The sequence below is a fragment of the Bos grunniens genome, chromosome 8 (genome assembly GCF_055505025.1).
Source record: "Bos grunniens cultivar Pamir isolate PY7600 chromosome 8, Bosgru_T2T1.0, whole genome shotgun sequence".
NCBI classification, from domain to species: Eukaryota; Metazoa; Chordata; class Mammalia; order Artiodactyla; family Bovidae; genus Bos; species Bos grunniens.
The window spans coordinates 20,759,785-20,775,382 of NC_141172.1; the positions used below are offsets into that span (position 1 = coordinate 20,759,785).

The 15,598-nt window shown below is 42.3% G+C and overlaps 1 protein-coding gene across 1 annotated transcript in view; it reads right to left on the reverse strand.

Annotated features, from left to right (window-relative positions):
- The window catches only part of MTAP (methylthioadenosine phosphorylase), a 46,456-nt gene that overhangs the window by 29,279 nt on the left and 1,579 nt on the right, over positions 1-15,598 (reverse strand). The window contains exons 2-3 of the mRNA XM_086414273.1: positions 1,841-1,927; positions 630-688 (exon numbers count right to left, since the gene is read on the reverse strand). Of these exons, the coding sequence (XP_086270399.1) occupies positions 630-688; positions 1,841-1,927 (146 nt within the window). The remainder of the gene's footprint in view (positions 1-629; positions 689-1,840; positions 1,928-15,598) is intronic.

The window sequence follows — 15,598 nt, forward strand, 5'->3', positions numbered from 1 at the left end:
CCTGAAGAAGACACAGATGAGCTGTGGCCACACTCTGGTTACTTGGAAACTGTGGGATAATGTATGCTGTTTTAGGCTGCTAAATCTGTGGTCATTTGTTATGCAGCAATAGAAAGCTAATATATGCAGTCTCACTAATTTCTAACCGTGAAAAATGACTTGTTCCTTTCTTTACGGAAGCGCATGAGCCTTGTCCAGGGAACAAGGGTATAGACACCATAGAGAACTCAACTTCAGGGACCTGAAACCCTCTCCCAAAGATCCAGAACTATTATTAAACAAAGGGTCACGAATAAAACAGTTTTTCTTGATCTTGATAAAAGACAAAAAAGAACAGAAGAAAACATTGCTTCTTGCTGCTAGAACTGAAAGCAGAGCTTCAAGTTTAGTCAAATCATCACATCAGTTATTAGATTCTTCTAAGCATTTTCCCAACCTAAGTGTGTATGGGCAAGATCTTTAATCTTCTAAGTCAGTAAAACCTACCCCCAAACCATAAGCAATAAAGAGGACTCAGATGTTATGGCTCCACCAACACATTAAAAACTCATACCTGCACCAATACTCTTTTCAGAATTTAAGTTAAACTGTCCTTTAGTAGTAACATTCAAAAGATTGAAATACCTTACCTTGCAAGGAGGACGCAATCAACATTCTTTATCTTCCCCAAAACTAAGGCATCAGAAGGCTGCACATAATGAAAAAACGGTTACAAGTCAGTGATTTGAAAATACATAGAGCAACCAAAAAAAGCTGCCCTTTCAATTGCTCACCTACAGGATTCATAGAAACTTGAGATCTGAAGATATATTTTAAAGACATAAAAGAGTCTAGATTTGATGGTTCAACTTAATCACTCAGTACTTACTGAGCCCTCTCTACTAGCACAGAGACATGTAAGACTTAGAAGGGTGCGTGGGTAGGTACCCTTTAGTAAGATCTATTTGTAGCAAGCACCCCTGGGGACTCTGATGCCAGACTGATCATACACAGATGTGTCAAGGGTTTTTGGCAGATTCAAGAACAGGTGTGTGAGAGTGAAATGCAAAAGGAGTAGGAGGCCACTCTCAGGCAATTTATGAGCTCAGCACTGGGAGCATTCACTGTGTTAACTAGGTTTCAGATAAAGGTCTGAGAACCTAGGAGGTGAAGAAAACATGTCAGCGAGTTGACAACAGGACTTGGGAGGATGAGAGATCAAATCTAAGGACCTGGCAGAAAAGAGGGATTTGGGTTGGGACTGCCGGGTGCAGGGATCTTTGCAGGAGGATCAGAGGAACCACAGGTTTGGAAGTACCCTCATGGAATTAGGAGAAGACAGACACCCTCCCCCTGGCTGGATGACGCATGGTCTGGGAAAACTAAACAGCCTCCTTTTAATAGACAAGGAGGAATGTTTTACTTCCAATTCTGTTCCGCAGTTGTGTTCTCAGTCCCCCCCAAAATCTCCCCTTGAGCCAGGGTTTACTAAGAAAAGACCATTTGATATTTCCTCCCATTTGTTAAAGACTGTGGCATGACCAACAGGCCCCAAATTAGAAGCTGATTTGAATGCATTGATCTAGAGGGTACAGTTCCTGTGTTTGAAATGAGCATCTGGCTTCTAGGGATATAATTAAGAAATTTTTTGTACGTATTTAAAAGCTATGTTCTTGGTAGTCAAGTACAAGGCATCCTTAGGGACACCGTCTCAGTTGGCAGAACTCCTGGCCCCTCTGTGCCTGGGGCAGGCAGCCCTGTGCTGCCAAGACAAAAGCAATTAAAATTTTTTTTTGTAACTTAAAAAAATCAAGCTAGCAAGGAAAAAGAAAAAAGCTAGTATGTCTCCATAAATGGATACCTTGCCAAATGGAGTATCCACATATTTTTCGGTTCTTCCTTCTAAGATTTCTGGATCATCCAGGCCTGTTCCACCAATTATTCCAATCTAAAAGAGACAATAAAAAGATACCACATTTGATCATTTTTCAGTAGAAACAAATTCATCATTTTAAGCAAATTCATTTATCCATACTTATATGCTCTTCTCCATTCCTGCTAAGCCCTAAATTATTTTTAAAAATCTGAGCATTACTGAAAAGCAGTCATTTATTCAACAAGTATTCGAAAGCCTTCTGTATTTGAGAAGTAACCAAAGCATGAGTCAGCTTTTTGGACTAAATCACATTTTTACTGACTATCTGAATAACAAATTAGCATAGAAAAGTACTTTAGTTTAAGTTATAAAACCAAACATAAAGATAAATAAATATGGTTGGAGAAAGTACTTTCTAACCAATTTTATTATCTTTATTGAATAAGTAATGGAATAAATGTTCAAAAGACAACTAGGATAGAAAATAGTTGGTATTTCCATTTGGTAAGGATTTCTCATTACCCCACTTGTAAAGAAATGAGAGATTTTCTTTCCTATGCCACTAAAATCAGAGCTGTAAGGGATCACAGAGGAATACAGAAATTTAAATTTAGCCTCATGTATATTTATGAAATTCAACTATCATTCATACATATGTAAATAAAAGTAATTCGAAGGCCATAGTCCTAAATTAATTTTAAGTGTTATATTACATTTTCCAGAGATTAACTTTATTGTGCTTATCCTCAGGGATTAATTTGAATTAAAAAAACCTGACATTACCCTCTAGAGTTAATCTAATTTGATGATTAAGACACATGAACAAAAACAATTACAAAGATAACTGATTAACTGTAAACTAAAAATTAAATAGCTAAAATCATTAGCAAGCCTTCCCTGGGCTGATACTTCCTAAAGGAAAAATATTAAATTGTCAGCAATAAGCTACAGAGATGACTCATGACTAGAAACCTAATGAAAAGTCACCTGAGCATTTTTTTTTCAATGAATAGCTTTAAATCTATTGTCACCTGAGTAAAATTTCTATTCAACGAAAGAAAGTAGCTCCTTGAGAAAAAAATTTTCCAAGTTAAGAATTAACTGAATATCTAAATAATTTTCAGATAGGGTTACACAAGTTGAATTATACTAATATGTGGGAAAGCATTTACCCTACTAGTTCTAGTCCCTAGAAAAAGACATCAGCACGGTAAGAAAAAGCACAATTGAGTAAGATTTTTACAAAGAACTTTAAAATTTTTACAAAATCAGGTTATATGACAGCACTTTGAAAGCATTCCCAATCAGGTGGCTAAACCAGTTTTTGAGGTTGCTGCCACCTTGTGGCACATTGTTGAAACCACAACAGGTTAAATACTGTATAGCAATTCAACATTTTCTGCTTTGTTAATCATAGGTGAAGACTAACCAGTACAGTATTGCAGCTTTCAAATCAATGGAAGTGTTCATTCACTTAAGTCAGTGGGTTTAAGTCATTCTAGTTCAGTAGAAAATTTTAAAATCACACTGTTTTATGAAATCCTAATCCTTCCTCCAGTTGGCATCTCCATTTTATCATTTTATGTACTGCCAAAGCATTGCAGATCATAGCTGGGATGGGTAGGGGATGTAATGAACTGTTCAGCCCATGTCATCACCTAGACCGCCAAATTCAGTTGATGACTCTGAAATCACTCTCAGCCTACTTTTGGGGATTCTACTACGGATGCAAACTTTGGGTGCTTTTTTTTTTTTTTGGTTTCTTTTTAATTTTTAAAAAAATACTACCACTTTGACTTGACTGTTTCCTCGGGTCAAGACATCTCCCATTCTGGATTTAACAGTGGACTCACTCGTACATACAAAACAAACCTAACTTGGCTGTGAAACCACTCTCTGTTTAGGCAAGCTAGCCCAGGACCACAGCAGTGAATAAGAAATGCCAGTTGGGGTCTTGCTCAAGTTCAGTGCCCTGGAGCTCACCCTCAGCTGCCCTAAGCTTCAGCCCATACCACTCTGGCTGCATAGTGACCATGCACTAGGTAGCTATTAACTCAGCCCCAGTGGGCAAGATTTAGTTGCTGTTCGATTGCAAAGCTGTGTCCAAATATTTGCAACACCATGAACTACAGCATACCAGGCTCCTCTGTCCTCCACTGTCTCCTGGAATTTGCTCAAATTCATGCCCATTGACTTGATGATGCCATCCAACCGTCTCATCCTCTGCCACCCCTTTCTCCTCCTGCCCTCAATCTTTCCCAGCATCAAGGTGTTTTCCAACAAGTTGGCTCTTTGCATCAGGTGGCCAAAGTATTGGAGCGTCAGCATCAGTCCTTCCAGTGAATATTTAGTGTTGATTTCCTTTAGGATTGACTGGTTTGATATCCTTTCAGTCTAAGGGACTTTCAAGTCTTCTCCAGCATAATTTGAAAGCATCAATTCTTCGAAGCTTAGTCTTTTATGGACTGTCATATCTGTACATGACTACTGGAAAAGCTATAGCTTTGACTATAGAGACCTTTGTTGGCAAAGTGATATCTTTGCTTTTTAATACACTGTCTAGGTTGGTCGTAGCTTTCCTTCCAAGGAGCAAACATCTTTTAATTTCATTTATTTAGTATTGGATGTGAAAACAAGAGCTGTTACAACTCAGAAAGGCCAGGATATGGTCTTTAGTACTAGAATTATCCGCAGGAGAGCCTGTCCAGTCAAAATGGCTTCAGTGGTTTATGAAAACCCATTATCTTATAAGGGATACAGAACAAGTGTAGCAACTGAGCCAAACCAGGGAACTGAATCACTCACCTTTTTCTTGCTGCCTATGGAGGCCAGCAGTGAAAAGATGTGGCAAAGTCGCCACCTGTTGGTTCCACGGTAAAGTACAACTAAGGGATGAAACTCCTAAGCACCAGTGGCATAATTCTATCATTCCCAGTTCAGTTCAGTTCAGTCATGTCCTGTCCAACTATTTGCGACCCCATGGACTGCAGCATGCCAGGCTTCCCTGTCCGTCACCAACTCCCGGAGCTTACTCAAACTCATGTTCATCAAGTCACTGATGCCATCCAACCATCTCATCCTCTGTCGTCCCCTTCTCCTGCCTTCAACTTTTTCCAACATCAGGGTCTTTTCAAATGAGTTGGTTCTTCACACCAGGTGGCCAAAGTGTTGGAGTGTCAGCTTAAGCATTAGTCCTTCCAATGAATACTCAGAACTGATTTCCTTTAGTATTGACTGGTTGGATATCCTTGCAGTCCAAAGGACTCTTAAGAGTCTTCTCCAATACCACAGTTCAAAAGCATCAATTTTTCCACATTCAGTATTCTTTATAGTCCAACTCTCACATCCAAACATGACTACTAAAAAAACCATGGCTTTGACTAGATGGACCTTTGTTGGTAAATGTCTCTTCTTTTTAATATGCTGTCTAGGTTGGTCATAACTTTCCTTCCAAGGAGTATGTGTCTTTTAATTTCATGGCTGCAGTCACCATCTGCAGTGATTTTGGAGCCCAAAAAATTAAAGTCTGCCACTGTTTCCCCATCTATTTACCATGAAGTGATGGGACCAGATACCATGATTTTGTTTTCTGAATGTTGAGCTTTAAGCCAACTTTTTCACTCTCCTCTTTCACTTTCATCAAGAGGCTCTTTAGTTCTTCTTCACTTTCTGCCATAAGGGTGGTGTCATCTGCATATCTGAGGTTATTGATATTTCTCCCGGCAGTCTTGATCCCAGCTTGTGCTTCATCCAGCCCGGCATTTCTCATGATGTACTCTGCTTATAAGTTAAATAAGCAGGGTGATGATATACAACCTTGACATAATCCCTTCCCGATTTGGAACCAGTCTGTTGTTTCACGTCCAGTTCTAACTGTTGCTTCTTGACCTGCATACAGATTTCTTAGGAGGAAGGTCAGGTGATCTGGTATTCCTGTCTCTTTCAGAATTTTCCAGTTTGTTGTGATCCACACAGTCAAAGACTTTGGCATAGTCAATAAAGCAGAAATAGATGTTTTTCTGGAACTCTCTTGCTTTTTCAAAGACACAGGGGATGTTGGCAATCTGATCTCTGGTTCCTCTGCCTTTTCTAAATCCAACTTGAACATCTGGAAGTTCATAGTTCACATACTGCTGAAGCCTGGCTTGGAGAATTTTTAATATTACTTTGCTAGCATGTGAGATGAGTGCAATTGTGCAGTAGTTTGAGCATTCTTTGGCATTGCCTTTGTTTGGGATTGGAATGAAAACTGACTTTTTCCTGTCCTGTGGCCACTGCTGAGTTTTCCAAATTTGCTAGCATATTGAGTGCAGCACTTTCACAGCATCATCTTTGAGGATTTGAAATAGCTCAACTGGAATTCCATCACCTCCACTAGCTTTGTTCGCAGTGATGCTTCCTAAGGCCTACTTGACTTCACATTCCAGGATGTCTGGCTCTAGGTGAGTGATCACACCATCATGGTTATCTGGGTCATGAAGATCTTTTTCTATAGTTCTTCTGTGTATTCTTGCCACCTCTTAATCTCTTCTGTTAGGTCCATACCATTTCTGTCCTTTATTGTGCTCATCTTTGCATGAAATGTTCCCTTAGTTATCTCTCATTTTCTTGAAGAGATCTCTATCTTTCCCACTCTATTGTTTTTCTCTACTTATTTGCACTGATCCCTGAGGAAGGCTTTCTTATCTCTCCTTGGTATTCTTCAGAACTCTGCATTCAAATGGGTGTATCCTTCCTTTTCTTCTTTGCCTTTCGCTTCTTTTCTCAGCTATTTGTAAGGCCTTGTCAGACAACCATTTTGCCTTTTTGCATTTCTTTTTTTTGTGGATGGTCTTGATCACTGCCTCCTGTATAATGTCACAAACCTCCATCCATAGTTCTTCAGGCACATCTGTCTATCAGATCTAATCCCCTGAATCTATTTGTCACTTCCCTATAATCCCTATAATCATAAGGGATTTGATTTAGGTCATACCTGCATAGTCTAGTAATTTTCCCTACTTTCTTCAATTTCAGTCTGAATTTGCAATAAGGAGTTCATGATCTGAGCCACAGTCAGCTCCTGGTCTTGTGTTTTGCTGACTGTATAGAGCTTCTCCATCTTTGGCTGCAAAGAATATAATCAACCTGATTTCAGTATTGACAATCTGGTGATGTCCATGTGTAGAGTCTTCTCTTGTGTTGTTGGAAGAGGGTGTTTGTCATTCCCCTCCAGTCTCTAAATTCAAATGGTCAACACAGTATCTGCCTTGATAAAGGAGCTGTGTCTTCTCATTTACACATCATAGGCACTGTGCCAAGTGCTTCAGTGGCCTTACTTCATTTACTTTCCACGGTCATCCTGTAAAATAGGCTCTATAGTGTTAATACCCATTTTACCAAAGAGCAAACAGAAACACAAAAATTAAGAAATTTTTTTCAAAGAGCAAAGCTGGGATAGGAACCCAGGTTTTCATACTCAACCACTATGATGTATTACCTCCCAATATACCCTGGAATCCATAATAACACCCTACCCTATTAGAACCAATGCAACGAACACGAACTTGAGCAAACTCTGGGAGATGCTAAGGGCCAGGGAGGCCTGGTGTACTGCAGTCCATGGGGTCGCAAAGAGTTGGACATGACTGCGACTGAACAACAACAACAATTAGAAACCTGTCTTCATGTTAGGAAGAAACTGATGCTCGGTTCAAGTTCTGGACTACAGTCACAGAAGCATGGAAATGCAACTCTGGGCGCCTGAGTGAACCACCTCAGAACGGAGGGGGCAGTCCATCCATGACCTCATGCATATTTATCAGGTCTTCAAGGTATGGCATGCATCCAAGCAACCCTAGAATGCTCAGGAGAAGCGTTCAAGGTCTGAGATGGAATTTCTGTGCCAGTTCTGCCCAGCCAGGATTTCTTCACTACACAAGATAAAGTTTGGAAATAAGAATCCCCTGGTCATTTAAGGCCACTGCTAGATTTTAACATTAAGTTGATTCTGCCCACATTTTTTTTTCCCACTTGCAGTCCAAGTCAGACTCTTCAAAAACAAGAGAGGGCTTCACTTCTTCTGAGACTGTGAAAGCATTCTATCTAAATGCTGGCTTAGCTGGCAAGAATGGTTATTTCCAATGATGCCAGAAGGGTTCATGCTAACCCCTACTCTGTGTGCAACTCTACTGGCAACTGATTTCACATACCTCACTTGCTTTCAACAACCACTCACCATCACTTTGAAGCCTGGAAATATTACATGGAGGAAGCTAGAACTCCATGAAGGCACTCTCAAAAATACCATAACCCTAAGCAGGTGAGACTAGCCCCTGCCAGGGAGATGGGCTGCCTCTGAGTTCGTCAAGCCCATGATGAGGAAAGAGCCAAAGCTCCAGCTGGCAGCAACCCCTGCTCTGAGCACTGCAGTCCTTCAGCTTTGGTCACCACTGACAGGTCTGAAAGTACAGCAGACAAAAGTCCTCCTCTTAATGGGCTGACCTCGCTGTGAGGCCTTCTAGCCAGAGTCTTGCAAAATCTTGGAAGGTCAGCTGTATGGGGAGTGTGGCCAAATGTCTCAGTCTGGGAGCGTGGCCAAATGTCTCAGTCTGGGAGCCTGTCCAGAACATGCAATATGGTCCATGGTGAGAGCCAGCTGCTCCATCTCTGACAAGAGGCCCTTCTCTGTAAGCCACCCTAGTAGGTGATGGTTATGGATGCCATTGTGTTTTACAGATCCACATGTTGAAGTTCTAACTCCTAACCCCTCAGAATTTGACTATTTAAAAAATTTCTGAAGTACAGTTATGCTACAATATTTGTTTCAGGTGTATAGCATTGTTGCTGTCCAGTCGCTAAGTCATGCCTGACTCTTTGCCACCTCACGGACTCCAGCACTCCAGGCTTTCCTGTCCTTCACTATTGCCTGAAGTTTACTCAGATTCATGTCCATCGAGTTGGTGAAGCTATCTAACCATCTCTTCTTCTGCTGCCTCCCTCTCCTTTTGTGTTCAGGCTTTTCTAGCATCAGGGTCTTTCCCAATGAGTTGGCTGTTCACATCAGGTGACCAAAGTGTTGGAGTTCCAGCTAAGTGATTCAGTTTTTGTAATGATACGCGGGCGGCTGCGACAGCGCACAAGTGTGGCTGAGAGGAGCTACCCCACGTCCGAGATCAGGGGCAGAAGCCGGGAGGACCCCATGCCCAAGGGGTGGCAGCCAAGAGGAGCTACCCCACGTCCAAGGTCAGGGGCGGCGGCTGAGAGTGCCAGGCTGCGACGGCACAGGAATGGCCAAAAGGAGCTACCCCACGTCCAAGCTCAGGGGTGGTGGCTGAGAGTGCCAGGCTGCGACAGCCCCGGAGCAGCCGAGAGGAACTACCTCCGGCCTGAGGCCAGGGGTGGCGGCCGGGAGGAGCAACGCCACATCCTAGGAGCGGTGGCTGCGCGGGTGCAGGAGTACCTAGAGGAGCTATTCCACATTCAAGGTCAGGAGGGGTGGCCGTGAGGAGCTACCCCTCGTCCAAGGTAAGGAGCAGCAGCTGTGCTTTGCTGGAGCAGCCATGAAGAGATACCCCACGTCCAACGTGAGAGAAACCCAAGTAAGACGGTAGGTGTTGCAAGAGGGCATCAGAGGGCAGAAACACTGAAACCATAATAGACAGAATAGACAGAAAACTAGTCAATCTAATCACACTAGGACCACAGCCTTGACTAACTCAATGAAACTAAGCCATGCCCTATGGGGCCACCCAAGACTGGTGGGTCATGGTGGAGAGATCTGACAGAATGTGGTCCACTGGAGAAGGGAATGGCAAACCACTTCAGTATTCTTGCCTTGAGAACCCTATGAACAGTATGAAAAGGCAAAATGATAGGATACTAAAAAAGGAACTGCCCAGGTCGGTAGGTGCCCAGTATGCTACTGGAAATCAGTGGAGAAATAACTCCAGAAAGAATGAAGGGATGGAGCCAAAGCAAAAAGAATACCCAGCTGTGGATGTGACTGGTGACAGAAGCAAGGTCTGATGCTGTAAAGGGCAATATTGCATAGGAACCTGGAATGTTAGGTCCATGAAGCAAGGCAAATTGGAAGTGGTCATCCAGGAGATGGCAAGAATGAATGTCAACATTCTAGGAATCAGTGAACTAAAATGGACTGGAATGGGTGAAATTAACTCAGATGACCATTATATCTACTACTGCGGGCAGGAATCCCTCAGAAGAAATGGAGTAGCCACATGGTCAACAAAAGAGTCCGAAATGCAGTACTTTGATGCAATCTCAAAAACAACAGAATGATCTGTTTGTTTCCAAGGCAAACCATTCAATATCACGGTTATCCAAGTCTATGCCCCGACCAGTAACGCTAAAGAAGCTGAAGTTGAATGGTTCTATGAAGACCTATAAGACTTTTTAGAACTAACACCCCCAAAATATGTCCTTTTCATTATAGGGGACTGGAATGCAAAAGTAGGAAGTCAAGAAACACCTGGAGTAACAGGCAAATTTGGCCTTGAAATACGGAATGAAGCAGGGCAAAGACTAATAGAGTTTTGCCAAGAGAATGCACTTGTCATAGCAAACACCCTCTTCCAACAACACAAGAGAAGACTCTACACATGGACATCACCAGATGGTCAACACCAAAATAAGACTGATTATATTCTTTGCAACCAAAGATGGAAAAGCTCTATACAGTCAGCAAAAACAAGACCGGGAGCTGACTGTGGCTCAGATCATGAACTCCTTATTGCCAAATTCAGACTTAAATTGAAGAAAGTAGGGAAAACCACTAGACCATTCAGGTATGACCTAAATCAAATCCCTTATGATTATACAGTGGAAGTGAGAAATAGATTTAAGGGACTAGATCTGATAGACAGAGTGCCTGATAAACTATGGACAGAGGTTGGTCACATTGTACAGGAGACAGGGATCAAGACCATCCCCATGGAAAAGAAATGCAAAAAAGCAAAATGGCTGTCTGGGGAGGCCTTACAAATAGCTGGGCAAAGAAGAGAAGCAAAAAGCAAAGGAAAAAAGGAAAGATATACCCATCTGAATGCAGAGTTCCAAAGAATAGCAAGGAGAGATAAGAAAGCCTTCCTCAGCGATCAATGCAAAGAAATAGAGGAAAACAACAGAATGGGAAAGACTAGAGATCTCTTCAAGAAAATTAGAGATACCAAGGGAATATTTCATGCAAAGATGGGCTCGATAAAGGACAAAAATCATATGGACCTAACAGAAGCAGAAGAGATTAAGAAGAGGTGGCAAGAATACACAGAAGAACTGTACAAAAAAGATCTTCACGACTCAGATAATCACGATGGTGTGATCACTCACCTAGAGCCAGACATCCTGGAATGTAAAGTCAAGTGGGCCTTAGGAAGCATCACTGCAAACAAAGGTAGTGGAGGTGATGGAATTCCAGTTGAGCTATTTCAAATCCTCAAAGATGATGCTGTGAAAGTGCTGCACTCAATATGCCAGCAAATTTTGAAAACTCAGCAGTGGCCACAGGACTGGAAAAGGGTCAGTTTTCATTCCAATCCCAAAGAAAGGCAATCCCAAAGAATGCTCAAACTACCACTCAATTGCACTCATCTCACACACTAGTAAAGTAATGCTCAAAATTCTCCAAGAGAGGCTTCAGCAGTACGTGAACCACGAACTTCCAGATGTTCAAGCTGGTTTTAGAAAAGGCAGAGGAACCAGAGATCAAATTGCCAACATCCGCTGGATCATCATAAAAGCAAGAGAGTTCCAGAAAAACACCTATTTCTGCTTTATTGACTATGCCAAAGCCTTTGACTGTGTGGATCACAATAAACTGTAGGAAATTCTGAAAGAGATGGGAATACCAGACCACCTGACCTGCCTCTTGAGAAACCTATACGCAGGTCAGGAAGCAACAGTTAGAACTGGACATGGAACAACAGACTGGTTCCAAATAGGAAAAGGAGTACGTCAAGGCTGTATATTGTCACCCTGCTTATTTAACTTATATGCAGAGTACATCATGAGAAACACTGGGCTGGAAGAAGCACAAGCTGGAATCAAGATTGCTGGGAGAAATATCAATAACCTCAGATACGCAGATGACACCACCCTTATGGCAGAAAGTGAAGAGGAACTAAAAGGCCTCTTGATGAAAGTGAAAGAGGAGAGTGAAAAAGTTGGCTTAAAGCTCAACATTCAGAAAACGAAGATCATGGCATCTGGTCCCATCACTTCATGGGAAATACATGGGGAAACAGTGGAAACAGTGTCAGACTTTATTTTTCTGGGCTCCAAAATCACTGCAGATGGTGATTGCAGCCATGAAATTAAAAGACACTTACTCCTTGGAAGGAAAGTTATGACCAACCTAGATAGCATGTTCAAAAGCAGAGACATTACTTTGTCAACAAAAGTCTGTCTAGTCAAGGCTATGGTTTTTCCAGTGGTCATGTATGGATGTGAGAGTTGGATTGTGAAGAAAGCTGAGCGCTGAAGAATTGATGCTTTTGAACTGTGGTGTTGGAGAAGACTCTTGAGAGTCCCTTAGACTGCAAGGAGATCCAACCAGTCCATTCTGAAGGAGATCAGCCCTGGGATTTCTTTGGAAGGAATGATGCTGAAGCTGAAACTCCAGTACCTTGGCCACCTCATGCGAAGAGTTGACTCATTGGAAAAGTCTCTGATGCTGGGAGGGATTGGGGGCAGGAGGAGAAGGGACAACAGAGGATGAGATGGCTGGATGGCATCACTGACTCAATGGACATGAGTCTGAGTGAACTCGGGAGTTGGTGATGGACAGGGAGGCCTGGCATGCTGCAATTCATGGGGTTGCAAAAAGTCAGACACGACTGAGCGACTGAACTGAACTGAATGATACTCTATTCAAAGTTCTTACAAAATATTGGCTCTATTTTCCTGTGTTGTATATCCTTGTTGGTTTTTAATTTTATACATAGTAGTCTGTATCCCTTAATTCTATACTCCTATCTTACCCCACCCTCTTCCTTCTCCCCACTGGTAATCACTAGCTTGTTCTCTGAGTCTGTTTTTTTTTTTGTTATAGACATTTGTTCATAGATTCCACATACAAGTGATAAAGAGTATTTGTCTTTGAGTTATTTCACTAAGCCTAATACTTTCTAGGTCCATGAACACTGTTGCAAATGGCAGAATTTCATTCTCTTTTGTAATGGCTAATATTCTATTGTGCACACACACACACACACACACACACACACCATTTCTTTATCCATTCATCTGCTGATGAGTACTTAGGTTGCTCCCATCAACATGATATTTGTAGACCCTTCATTTATTTATTTTTGGCTGTGTGAGTCTTCATTGTTGCATGTGGGCTTTTCTCTAGTTGCGGTGAGCAGGGGCTACTACTTTTCACTGTGGCCCGTGGGCTTTACTGCAGTAGCTTCTCTTGTTGGGGAGCATGGGCTCTAGGCGTGAAGACTCAGAAGTCGTGGCTCTCGAGCTCTAGAGTGCAGGCTCAGCAGCTGTGGTGCAGGTGCTTAGTTGCTGCACATGTGGAATCTTCCCAAACCAGGGATCAAACCCATGTCCCCTACACTGGTAGGCATGTTCTTAACCACTGGCCCACCAGGGAAGTCCTGTCGACTTTTTGATGGTAGCCATTTTGACAGGTATGAAGTGATCTCATTGTGGTTTTGATTTGTATTTCTTTGATGATTAGTGACATTGAGCAGAATTTGACTATTTTTGGAGAATGGTCTTTGAACAAGTAACATTAACTGAGGTCTTGGGGTGGGGGCGCTAATCCAAAATAACTGCAGGGTCAGAGCATCATGGTTTTAATTTAACCCAGTTCTCCTTGCAAAGTCAAGGTATTATTCTAATGGGTCAAAGTGTTAGTCACTCAGTCCTGTCCAACTCTTTGTGACACCATGGACTATAGTCTGCCATGCTCCTCTGTCCATGGAATTTTCCAGGCAAGGATGCTGGAGTGGGTTGCCAGTCCCTTCTCCAGGGGATCTTTCTAACCCAGAGATCAAAAAAAAATGCAATCTGCATTGCAGGCAGATTCTTAGCCACCAGGTAAGCCCAGCCTCTCCTTAATCTGTACAACTGTGAGAATCAAATGAAATAATGCATGTATATCTGTCACTGTTCCTATACACCTTCTCACCTCCAGCAAAAGTAAAATAAAAAAAGCTTTCCTTAATGCAACAACAAGCCCCTTATCTCTGTCTTTCTCTGCTACTCAGAACACAACCCTGGCTGTGTCGTCTCCTCACCAGGTGGTCTGTGCCTCAGGGGTGCCCAACCAAGTGCGGAGGCTCTCCTGGGAGGTGCCTGGGAACCCACAGGGATATTTCTGGCCGTCACCATGACTGGGGGGAGTGCTACCAGCATTTTGTGGGGAGAAGGGACCCAGGATGTGTTTGTTTTATGTCCAACAGTGCTCATGACAGTTCTACTAAGGGAGGAACCGTCCTGTCCTTGGGTCTCTAGGCAAAAAACAAAGGCTCGTTGTCATCTGGTTTCCAGTTGGGGTCTGTGGGTTGTCTACCAGTTTTTAAGGTCACTCAAGGACTTTTCAGTGTAAGGTCTACACTCAGCCAGCAAAAAGGAGAGTTTCAAAGGCCTGTTCTCCACAATCTACACTCCATAACTTGCCCATCATCCCCCTTACTACCATTTAGTTTACAGCCCACTACCCGACTATGATGGGACCACATCCCCTCCTTGTCATAGCAGTCATGTAAACACGATAGATTTTTAATCTCTCAGAGTAAAAGCTGGGCAGCTACCTAAGGGAGCCATGGCCCATTAAAGGAGCCCCTCAGAATGGTAAAGACTGGTTCAAACCTTCTACATGGTTAAGCATGCCACCCGCTCATGCCTGGTGCTGTAGGATATGGTATCTCTGAGGTCCTCTCAGACAATGGCTGCTATTAATTCTGTGGGAGAGTGTCCAGAAGGCACTTAGGAGGCTGCTTGCGTATGGACACACTTTATAACCCCTCTTCTTTAAAGCTGCATGACCTTTCTCAACACAGTAAAACAGGGCACAGGGACCACACGTGTCAAGAGTTCAGAAATGGCTCACAGCATCTAACTGGTGGAATATCTACACCAGTTCAATCACTGTCTAGGTCCAACTGTGTAATTCTGGACTCTTCAGGTGACCTTTCTGGGCCTCTGAAAAAAGAGGTATGTGTGGTTATTGGTCTTAAGAAACACTCTAGCTCTACATTTTATGAGCTGGGGCTAGGATATGGTTTTCATTAGCTTATTTTGCTCAGGACATTAGCATCTCATGTTCTTTATATAGGATGTTGCCTCAACAGTCTGGCAGAAATGGTGTAGGAATGAAGGAATTGCAACAGCAAAGTTTTCACCTGTTCTGACTCCAAAGAGAAATCAGCAGGCAGGCCCAGCACTATTTGTACCTATTAATTTTATATTCAGCAGCTGGTCAAGAACAAATATATATCATTCAATATTTATATCAGAGTTTTAATCACAGTGCCCATTCTTCACTTAAATACACTGCACTGATTTTACAAGGAAACTGCGTGGTAGGGAGAATGCCAAACGAGGTTAAAGTGATACTGTTTTAAATATCACCCCTCTCTATCTTTAACATCACTTTAAGTGTATTCCTGTAAGAGAAAGGCAATAGTTTCTTGCTTGCCCACTGAAAGCTGCAACCTAATTTAATTTTTGGAAAAAAGACAATCAAAATTAATCTCAACCCTCTCACTTGAAAGCGCTACCACTGAATAA